We start from the raw sequence: 11443 nt of genomic DNA, 5'->3' as shown, positions 1-11443 counted from the left end.
CGGGAGCGCAGGTCCTGCAAGGGGGCGGAGGCCGAGTGCGGAGCTCCCCGAAGTGAGGCGGCAGAGAGCTGCCGGCAGATGTCTCGCAAAAATCTTACCGTAATTACAGTAGGTCCTAGCGGCGCTTATCCAGTGGCTCGTCCTCATACAGCGGCGGGACGCAGGGTGGTCACCCAGCGGCCAGGACCCGGGGCGGCGGAAGGGGAGGAGGAGCGGGCCAGGGCCGCCGGTGCCGCTGCCATGTCCCTGCTGCCCGCGCGCCGCGCGCTCCTCGCCGCCGCCCTGGGCCCCGCCGGCCGCCGCCGGCTCCCCCGACACCACGGTAACCGCTGCCTTTGCCGCCCCCCGGGAGCGGGGGGCGAGCCGGAGGCCGAGGGGCCCGGCCGGGCCTCCGCCATGCTGCGGCACCTGCTCCTCAAGCTGCGGGCCACCGGGCCGGTGACGGTGGCCGAGTACATGCGGGAGGCGCTCACCAACCCCGGCGAGGTGCGGGCGGGGCCAGGGGCTGAGCTCGGTGGCGTTCCGCGGGCCGGGCCTGAGCAACCGGAGCCCGGTGGCGTCGCCGCCGGCCGAGCAGCGGCCCCGCCGCGCCGCTCAGCGGGCCCCGGCTCCTGTCCCCTCTCCCCACGCAGGGTTACTACACGCGCCGCGGCGGCATCGGCGAGAGCGGGGATTTTGTCACCTCCCCTGAAATCAGCCAGGTGTTCGGAGAGGTAACGCGTGCGGCCTGTGTCTGTCTTAAGTAACTGCTCGTCATTCCTAAGCTAGAGGGGCTGGCAGGCATTTACAAGTGATCACCAGTGTCAAAATACTTGAACAGCAGTGACGACCAATAGACATGAACCTTTGAGTTGTATTTCCCAAAAGAAAAATTGGTTTTGGAGGAGGAAAGGGTCTTGTGTTTTTCTGGAAGATCGGGTAATCCTTTCATGTTTTATAGTCTGGAACACCATCTGTGCTTACTAACACTTATTTTCATATAGAACTTGTTTAAAAAAAAAAGTTGTGGTAGTTTCTTCGTATGAAAACTCTAATCAAAAATCATTTTCAGAGTTTGGTCTTGTTTGTGTATCGTTTCCAGTTGTGAAGATCAGTTAAAGGCTGTTCTTCATGCCATTTCCACAAAGGCACTGTCATGAGGAACTGCAATTCAGAAGCAGTTGGGTACTGACCTGCATTCAAACTGTAAAAGTTCTTGCACCTGCACCAGCCAGAAAGGAGTCCCACCCGCTTATGGTGGAGAGTGGCTTCTGCTGCGCTGATAGCAAACAATTGCAACTTTAATACCTAAAGAGGGCAAAGTTAGGGATGATTTTTCTTAACCTCAAAGTGCAGAGAGAGAATATTGTATAGTATTTTAGTTATTATCAGGCAAAAGGCAGATGTCACTTTCCACAAGTTCTGAAGTTATTATTGTAACTCTTTGTGTTGTTTCTCACTGTCAGTTAATAGGAATATGGTACATTAGTGAATGGATAGCTGCAGGCAAACCCAAAGCGTTCCAGCTGGTGGAAATGGGCCCAGGGAGGGGCACGCTTACTGATGATATATTACGGGTAGGTGAAAACTAATATTAATATTCTCCATTTCTGGCTTTATTCTGTGACTACACTGAAATCTGAAGGAATGAGGCTTTTCTATCAGGGCTTAACCTTTCCTAGTAACTAAATCATCTCAGTCAGGAGATTTGCAGCTTAGAGTGTAATTAGAATATGTGAAATTTTCTGTTGTTCAGCAGAGACCAGCTCTCTGAGTTCGAAGGAGAACTTGGGCCAGGGTGCACAGACTGTGCATACAGGTGTGTAATCTTTCAAACATTACTTGACAGAAGAGGAGGGTGGGAATATTCCATTACAAAATATTTCTGTATAGGAAGACATTATCCAAACTGAAATCCACTTGGGAGGGTGCTGCTGTGTGCAACAGGGAGGGAGGCCTCAGTGCAAGCAGCAGGAGGAAGAGGGGAGGACAGTCACCCAGGGGTGAAGTTGCATCTGTTCCTTTGGGATTTCAGGGGTTGATTTCTTCTGAGTTAAGCCTTTCTGTTCTGTCTTGCTTGCATGGCTATTAATGGAAATGCTACTGATTCAGAAACAAATCACTAATGGGATTTAGTACCTCAGAAGAACTTTTATTCTATTTACATGTGTTAATGGAGAAGAACCCTAATAACCACAGTGAATTGTAGGATGTTGGTTGCTTTTTGGTCATGGTGTCTGGGAAAGCTGACCCATTTTTTTTCCTAATGCTAAATCCTCTGCAGGTACTGGAGCTACTCCCTCTTAAGCTATTACTATTCTGAATTAGCATTTCATGTTGTCCTTAGAACTATATAATGTGTGCTGTATTTTGTCAACTTTATTAGAAATGTAGCAGCTTTTATTAAAATTGATGAAGAAATTTCCACCTCCTTCTAGAGGAGCAAAGCGCAGTCTCTCTCACTATTTTATTAAATGAAAGCTAACTAAATCTTGTATCTTGAATATAAATAATGAGATTAAAGGTTAATTCTTAAACCTTTAATGTATGCAGAGCGTGACCGTGCCTAATAGAATTCATCTGCCTTTACAGGTCTTCAAGCAGCTTGCCTCCTTACTTAGTAAATGTGATGTCTCTATTCATCTGGTAGAAGTGAGTCCCAAACTCAGTGAGATCCAAGCGCAGATGTTGACAGGAGGGAAGGTGCAGTCAAACCCTGAGGACAAGTCTGTTTACATGAAAGGCATCAGCAAGACGGGAATTCCCATTTTCTGGTACAGAGACATTCAAGATGTGCCGCTAGGTAAGGAGCTTCAATGTCTTGCTACAGGGCCAGCATCCTTCCTCCATTTGCAGCTTTTGATAATGGAGGACATCTCTGCCAGCCTTCATAATGGATGCAAAAGTAGTTAACATACATATTTGTTCTTCTTGTATGAGTCTGAGCCAGCATCTTGGCTCATTTTCATAACTGTTCTGTGTTCTGACTACTTTCATTTTGGGATAGCTACCCAATTTCATATATTCTGGCTTCTTCTTTCCCTGGGAAACCATTTACTGGCTTTGTCTGAATCTCCTTTCATGAGACACCAATGTAAAATTCATGAACTGGAAGCTAGAGCTACCTGTAGAAGTGCTGTCTTTGATGTATCTAAGCTGTAACTAATGATAATTATTTCACAACCACATTAACTAGTTTAGTTCATTAAAATTCATAAAAATATTTTAATTTTCAATTGAAAGCCGCTATGGAAGCATTAGTAACCTAATGCATTCTTTTTTACCTTCCTGCAGGTTACAGCTTTTACTTGGCACATGAGTTTTTTGATGCCCTACCAATACATAAGTTTCAGGTATAGCAAGAAGATTATTGTAATTGTGACTATCTACTTATTTGCCTTTTCTCTTTGAGGAAGAAGAGAATTAGTGTGCCAAAATAGGCACACACATTGTCTCTGGTGATAAAATACTTCTAACTTAATTTGGACAAATAAGGCTTAATTCAGCTGATACCTGTAAAAACAGTAACTGTTCTTGCATGGATAAAACTTGTAAAAAGCTAAAGATTTCTTTCTGCTAAGTCTCAAGTTCTCTTATTTCTTATGCTACATTAATGAAGTTTTTAATTTCCACATTATTTTATGTACTACTACTAACAAAGACAGATTGAAGGCTTTCATTTGAATGGTAATGAGAGTAGCAAAGTAGCAGCTAATAACCATTTAGAAGAAACTTTCCTGTTCAATTTGATAATTAGTTTATGAGAATCACTGGTAGAATAAAATATTTTATTTTGATAAGGTAAATGTTGTACTGCCAATAGAAGAGGCAAGATTTTTCTTAACAATATCATTCATTCTTTTTAAGTATAATTAAACCTGTATTTGTTGACTCTGCAGATGAGTCTTTATGACAAGCTTTTCCAAGGCAGTTACTGGAATTAAATAGGAATCAATAATTGTTAATAGCATATTATGTTCTTAAAATATTTGTGAAAACACCTAACACATTAGTTCAATCAAAATACTGTTGTATCTGTTAAGAGTGTGAAAAAGAGTACTCTGGGTTCATTAAACAGAGAACAGACAAAGGCTGGCGTGAAGTGTTGGTTGATATAGATCCAGAAGTTCCTGATCAGCTGCGGTTTGTCCTGTCACCATCCAGTACCCCTGCGACACAAAACTTTATTCAGGTAAGGTTATGCCTACCAGAGTTCGCACTTACATCTTTCAAGTACGTTTAATGCTTCTCAGTTATTGTGACAGCAAGGAGGGCTCTCGGTCTATAAATGAGTAAATACAGCTTACCATTTCTGTTCTGCAGAACTTCCACAAGAATTAAACTTCATATGCTGTGAAAACACAGCACGAAAACAAACATGAACATCAAACCCTGCAAAATCAGAGCTTAAACAGACAAAACACTTCAGAGAGCAAACTGAAGCAGCAAGTGTTCTGTGTTGCACGTGTCACATCACCACCTTGACAGTGGCCCTGCCTAAGCCAGGCTCTCAGCTCAGTGCAGCTGGGTACTGACCTTTAATGCAAAGTGTCTAAGGTTTTTATTTTTTTAATTTTCACTGGATTCTTAAAGTTACAAAATGGAATAGTTGAGATTAAAACCAGAGTTTCACACAGAAAGGCCTTTTTGAAGGGTGCACACAGCCCAAGGGCTTTCAGTACCACAGTAATGCAGTTTCACCTGATGCAGGTATTCTTACTTGTTACAAAAATGTTCATGTCACTTGACTATAGGTTATACAAGAGATGACTGAAATCCAGCACTCAGAAAACACTAATTGAAAATAACAGTTAACAAAAACTAGCTCAGGCTCGAGGTAACCTACAAAGCACCCTGGACCTCTGTGCCCCAATGAAGTGATGACAATCACATGATGTCAGTTGTGAAGATCTTTTGCCCTGTACTGGTTTGCTAATACAGGTGTTTTGATCTTTGAACTCTGCACTAGCCTGAAGAAACAAGAGATCACGTGGAAGTGTGTCCTGAGGCTGGTGTCATCATTCAGAATCTTGCCTGTCGTATAGAAAAGGGTGGTGGGGCTGCACTGGTTGCTGATTATGGTCATGATGGAACGAAAACTGACACTTTCCGGGTAAGTAATTTACCCTGAAATAAGAAGCCACAATCCTCTGTTATCTTTTATTTGTCACTTAGATCATTAAGTTCTTGTAAGAGAAAGGTCTTTGGTGGACATGAGCAAAAACTGAATAATTGAGTCTTATTTAATCAGTACCTGTAAGGGTTTCTGTCAGCTGGGAAAGGGTAATCTGAGCCCTTGCTACATGTATCTCAAATTTTCAAGGTAAAATTTACTATTCTCATCCCTCACACGCACAGCTTAGTCTTTGCTAGCCCCACCTATGGTAGCTAGGAGTGTAGCTGAGTATAATCTTCCAATTTAATTTTTCAGGGTTTCCGAAATCATAAACTTCATGACGTGCTGAGCGCTCCAGGTACAGCAGACCTGACAGCAGATGTTGATTTCAGCTATCTTCGAAAGATGACACAGGGAAGAACAGCTACAATAGGCCCCATAAAACAGCGGGAGTTTTTAAAAAACATGGGCATTGACCTCCGATTACAGGTACAATACATGTACAGGTAGATAAACTCTGCTAATCCACAAGCAATACTCTAAAGCAGCAAGAGAAATTTTATAAAAATCTGATTTTAAAAGAAATCTGTTCCAAACAACATACAGGTGTGAGATCAGAGTTGCTTCTCCTAGACCTAAGTTACTTTAGATCCCTCAAAGTTAACTGATCATATTATATTTAGGAATATTTAATGCAAAACTTTGTATCAGTGTATGAGCTCCACCACAGATCTCACCCATTCTGCTGAACATGACGGCACGGTTACATGACTATAAGCAAAAAGGATGCAAGAAGAATTTGCAGGTGTGAGGGAACTCGTAGGAAAGCAGGAAGGGCTGTAACTTACATTCTTTGTTTTTAGGTGCTCTTGCAGAATTCACGTGACACAGCAACTCGTGAGCAGTTACTTCACAGCTATGATATGCTGATGAACCCCAAGAAGATGGGGGACTGTTTCAACTTTTTTGCCCTGCTGCCTTACCACAGACTTGCACGTCCTGACAAGAAACATAAGCCAGAATCAGAGTCTCCCTTACCGCCTGTTGCTGGATTCAGTGAACTCGTACTGAAGTAATTTCAAATACTACAGCAAAATGATAGTAGTAGCTTTCAACAGCAACTTATTAAATTAAAAAAAAAAATCAAAGTAAAATTAATAGAGTCCTGTATTTTATGGTCTCACACACTACATATTTTGCAATAATATAGTCAGCATATAGCTACATACACAGTAAGAACTAAATAGTTGGATTTATCTTTTAACTGAAAGCACATGAAATGTCACATGACTTCTCCAGGCAATTTTCTCACAGCAATCTACACTTCAGGGCCTAACCCCATTTTAGCAGGGATTGCTATTTCAGAACAAATATAACGTAGCACGCTAAACCTGTTGACTTACCTACATGATATCTGTGGAAATGAAACACCGCACATACAGAAATCTGCATATGCAGAGCAGAGAATGAACAGCGTTTCATGGATCTTATAATAGAGCTGAGTGAAGTATTTACTAGTGGAGTAAAGTTAAAACTCATCAGTAACACACAGATGTGCTATGGAGACTTTCAAGGTACTCAGCTTTGGTACTTGCTTAGAACCCAAAATGCCTTGATATTTTTGAAGATATTTTTAAAGAGAATGGTGACAGAACAATGCAAAAAGAGTTGTTAGTTCCAAAGCTCCTGCTAACAGAATTCCCACAGCAGGGCATATGTAATGACAAATCCACAATCAAGCATAAAGAAACATTTACTTCTAAGAACATGTAATGGTGAGAGATAATTCATGTAAATAAAGAGTCTGATAGGGAAATAAATTTTATTTTCAAGCTTATCAGAGGATATTTACAAACAACGGGATGTATAAAAATATAAAAGTACTTAACAGTGTCCTTTTGAGGCTATAAATCTTACATGAGCTTTTTTGTAGCATCATAGCACTATTTCTTGAATGAATGTAACTTAATTCATCTAGGGATAAGGATATGAAACACTGTAACCTACTGCTGTCAAAGTCTGCAGTAAAGGTAGGAAAAAAAAGAATTAAAAAATCAGCTATTTTTACTACTCTGAAGAAAGTTTACTCCTAATGTACGCCCGATTTTTTTCGGTTCCTCGGCTATTAGTTGCTTGTGGCTACTACTGTCTGGCCCCATAAGTCTGCATACATGGTCAGGCAATCTCCTCCAAAGGCCAACAGCATTTTTTTTTTTAGTACAACTTCAAGAATAAATAGCTCACATAATATTTTGGAGCAGAACAGACTTCATGGGGAGACACATCAGCCAGGCCTTCTACTTCATTACTAGCCCCTCCTTCCGCCATTTCTGTTGTGCTTTTCCAAGTGACCAAGCTGGCTTTTTTCCTCCCTTAAAACAAACAAAAAAACCCACAGGAAATCCTGAAGTGACAGCTCAAGTATAAAATGTGAAGTTTAAAACCAGACTGTATTTACAGTTTGGATGGAAGATAGCAATGGCTTCCCTGAAATTTGGTCACTTCAGAAGTAGAAATTGAAGTGTGTGGGGGGAATAATTAAAAAATAAAATAAAATAAAAAATCACTGCTTCCCTTGCCTAGTCTGGGCAAATTCTAGACTACCAACTGATTGTTCCGGTTCCAATGACATAAAACAGCACCTCCCTGAAGAAGCAGTCCTGAAACCCTGCCTTAACAGGATGGCAAAGGTGAGGGACAAATTCTGTCCCTTCTGAATTCCTTTGCACCGCCTTGACAGCATAAAAGGGGGAGGGTAACCCCAAGGGCAGGAGAGAGGCAAGTCCCGTGGCACAAACCTGAGAAAAACACGTGCTAGGAGAGGGGACACGCCGTGGTTGGAAAGGCTGAAGCGCTCTGCCTGCTTCTGGCTGCAGGCAACTGCCATACAGATTGCACCAACATTATGTACGAAGCGTGGTGTACCCTGACAGGGAACCCAGAGTTCAGCCTTTACCAACTTGAACACCTACAAGATTCAGTGGCAGTTCAGGTAAGGGCAATAAGAAAAGAAAAGGTGCAAAGACCCAAACCTACCTGTGGGTACATACTTCCGCAACTGCCACTGACTTTACTGCCAGGTCACTGTCATTACAAGCAGTTGCCAGCCCTGAAATAACTGTGTAAAAATTTAGGTATATCTAACAAGTTAGAAGAGGTCTGCTCACCTGTTTCCTTACCTGAATAACAGCAGTAGAAAAAAAATACTTATGTACAGATACGCACACAGAAGGATATCTTTGTAGGAGAGAGAGGAGATACCCCAAAGCCTCTCACTGACTTTGCAGTTCAAGCCTGTATCAGTGTTTTAAGTATTTCAAACCAAGCTCCAGTTAAGCAGCTTGGCACATCAGTGATATTTACAGCACCTCCCAGCAGCACAATAAGATTTTACCCTTTCTGTTTTTTAAAATAGAACAAAAACCCACAACTCTTCCATTTACATTTAGCATCCATGGCCTCAAACATTTGGAAATACCATGAACTGTAACTATTTCCACAGAATACTGCTGCTTCCTCTCTGTTGTGCCACAAGTCCAGTAAGTGATTTGGAATCCATCAACTGAGGCATCTGCATTAAAAAGCCTGAATTCGGAGTTGGTTTTGGACTCTTCATTCAGCTCAAACAACAACGCTGAGCACAGTGAAGACGACCGGAGGGGCTGCAGGTTAAGGTCAGAAGGCAAAGCCCTTTCTCCTACAAGCCAGCTGCCCTGGCAGAAGGAACAGGTGATTTGATGTCCACTGTTACTCCTAGGTTTTGAGCAGAGTTAAGATACAAGCTAGCAGGCTACAAACTACTCCTGATGCAAGTCCAAGGAACCTTAAAAAAAAATAGAAAAATCTTAGAAAAATTTAAAAATGTAATTACTCAAAACAACAGAAAAAAGCTGCATGTATTTTTCCCTAGTCTTCCGCATCCTTCTGCGAGAAGCTGTTTTTCCAGAGTGAAAGGATATGCTACATCGAGTCTGGTGTGCTCTCCGTGCATCACTTGTGTGGTCTGAAGGCAAAACGCCTTTGGTGTGTATCCATGACATGTGCCAGCCTTGCACAGCAACACACTGTTGTGGCTTATTGCTCTGTTTTAACAGACAAAATAAAGGACTAGCATAGCTTTGATTGTCATCTCTTCAGATTGTTGGCCAGCATTTCAAGAGGAATATAATTAGTTATAGGGTTTTCTTCTTTTGGGTATCCAGAAAAAGTTAAATTCAGGCCAAGTTAACTGTCTCTAACAGCAGCAAATTATTCCTTCATGCAGCAAATTATTCCTTCATTTATGGAACTGTATTCAACTTAAACCACTGTGTTTTGCTATTAGCCAAGGTATTCTGCACTGATTTCTTTTTACAATCTCTTTTCACCATGCAGAGTTTAGAAAACGGGAGACACATCTAAGTTACAGAAAACAGTCCTCTATGGCCTAGTAAATAGGGATTAGAAAACCATTATAAAATTCTTATTGTGTAGGCTATAAAAAAAACACCCTTGAAAAACACACAAACCATTCAGTCTGTACACACTGCACCTCACTAATGGCTTTGTAGCCACACAGCTTGGTGAAATGTTATCCAACAGGGCTTATCCCACTGTCCAGTAACTACTCATAGTTTAAATTGGAGATGGAAAAAAGCTTGTCAGACAACAGTCTATTCTTATGTCAATGCAGGATCCTCTGGGGCTTTATGCACTGAACTATGCATACAGCATTCAGAAAGAGCAACAGCTGTTCCAAAACTTATCTTCAGTTTCTGTCTGCAGCGTCCTTCTTTGCTGCAGTTTTGCATAATGTATAATAAATCAAGGGTCTTCCTCCATGTCATCTGGATTAGGAGCCATAATAAAATGCTGGGGGTACTCAAGGTTGTGTTCATAAGCATGTTCTTTCCAGCGTGCATCATCGCTCTCATGGGTAATGTAACGCTCTCCAATGCGTGTTTCAAATTCTCTGAGGTCAAGCCACGTCTGATAATCCTAAGGAATAAAAGATTTAAGGAAGCAATTTAAGAAACAGCAGCACTACATTCCCACAGACAAATTCTGCAGTTTGTCTCTACTTTTAGTATAAATAACCATATAATCAACAACGTCTGTTTAAAAAAAATACCACCCCTCGAGCAAATACCTCAACAATGTCCACAGAAAATGGTTCAAAATTAAATAGACTAGTGTCTAAGGTTGTAATATTGTAAATCATGAAAGCTTTTTGAAACAAGACCGCTATGTTACCTTTATTATTATACAAAATTAATTCTGTGTATGCAAATATATGAAATTATACTTGTTCCAATATTGTTTGTACTCCGAATCAACTGGATATTCCCCTCAATGTCTTTTAAGTTATTTGTATGTGTGGATATATGCATGCAGTATTGTGAAACCACTGTGAAAGTAACTTGCAAACAAGCGGATAAATTCCATTCCGAACAATTATCTTCTAAAATGACTACGAGGTACAGCACACACCAGCCTGTGTGTCCGCTTTAGCATGGAACAAACAATGTTTGTCTGTGTACTCAATGGGGCTCCGTGCACTCATCACACATTCAGGAGAGGGGCAGGAGAGTAAAACTCTATGTTGGTATCAGACAGATCATAAGAGGTGGGAGACAAAATTCTCTTTGGGGAAATAAATGGTTAACAGATGGGCAGAATCCTGGAGTACATAGAATGTAAAGCTAAATCCAGAAATACTCAAGGCCCCATGAATGCTTGTTAACAAACTTTGATAGAAGCAGTTTCAATAAGTCTCTGAAGGATTCAGTCCAAAAAAATCATTGTTCCCCCATTATAAACGTAATGAAAAAGGCAGATGGGTTTACCTGTAACCATGGGTGACTAAGGGATTTATCAACACTGAAACGTTTTCTCATCTTCACTTGAAGCAAATTGTTTATTAAATCAATGGCTGACAAAGAAGAACAGAAAAAAATTATATTCTTTAAACACTAATCATCTCTATCATAATTCACGTGCTGCAGTGAAAGGGATTTTTAATATATAAATGTGTTTGTGTATATCCTAATGAACTCTTTTAAACTTAAACTCTTGAATTTTCTATTTAGCTTTGCTTATGTTAAATGAGGCTACAAACTCGGTACAGGGTAAGCTTCCCCACCGCTTTGATGGGAACACTAAAAGCTTTACTATATTACTTGTTAATGTTTTTCCTTACTGATTTTAGTGATTTTTCAGAAGTGCTTACAGAACTCAAGCATAATCCTGTGTTCCAAAATTATGTAGGTACTTCTACTATTCTATACTTTTGTATATGCCCTTCCACATCTACTTGCGCATTAATTATACATTACTAATTATACACATTACTAATTATACATTACTAAT

At 40.9% G+C, this 11443-nt stretch overlaps 2 protein-coding genes across 3 annotated transcripts in view; one reads left to right on the top strand and one right to left on the bottom strand.

Moving 5' to 3' along the window:
• Window positions 1-42: 42 nt before the first annotated feature.
• NDUFAF7 (NADH:ubiquinone oxidoreductase complex assembly factor 7) lies at window positions 43-6390 on the top strand. Of its 2 annotated transcripts, XM_080341904.1 has the most exons (9): window positions 43-486; window positions 633-713; window positions 1446-1556; window positions 2572-2782; window positions 3274-3332; window positions 4058-4171; window positions 4949-5092; window positions 5411-5584; window positions 5959-6390. In XM_080341904.1, exons 1-9 carry the CDS (start codon window positions 79-81, stop codon window positions 6169-6171), a joined length of 1515 nt encoding a protein of 504 aa, XP_080198030.1. In that variant the 5' UTR covers window positions 43-78; the 3' UTR covers window positions 6172-6390. The 2 variants fall into 2 exon arrangements, with proteins under 2 accessions (XP_080198030.1, XP_080198031.1); XM_080341905.1 differs by lacking the exon at window positions 1446-1556.
• A 513-nt stretch (window positions 6391-6903) lies between these two features.
• The window catches only part of PRKD3 (protein kinase D3), a 44186-nt gene continuing 39646 nt past the window's right edge, over window positions 6904-11443 (bottom strand). The window contains exons 18-19 of the mRNA XM_080342629.1: window positions 10921-11006; window positions 6904-10072 (exon numbers count right to left, since the gene is read on the bottom strand). Of these exons, the coding sequence (XP_080198755.1) occupies window positions 9899-10072; window positions 10921-11006 (260 nt within the window). The 3' untranslated portion in view covers window positions 6904-9898. The remainder of the gene's footprint in view (window positions 10073-10920; window positions 11007-11443) is intronic.

Source organism: Nesoenas mayeri (assembly GCF_963082525.1).
Source record: "Nesoenas mayeri genome assembly, chromosome: 3".
NCBI lineage: Eukaryota > Metazoa > Chordata > Aves > Columbiformes > Columbidae > Nesoenas > Nesoenas mayeri.
This window is presented reverse-complemented; position numbering and strand designations above follow the sequence as displayed.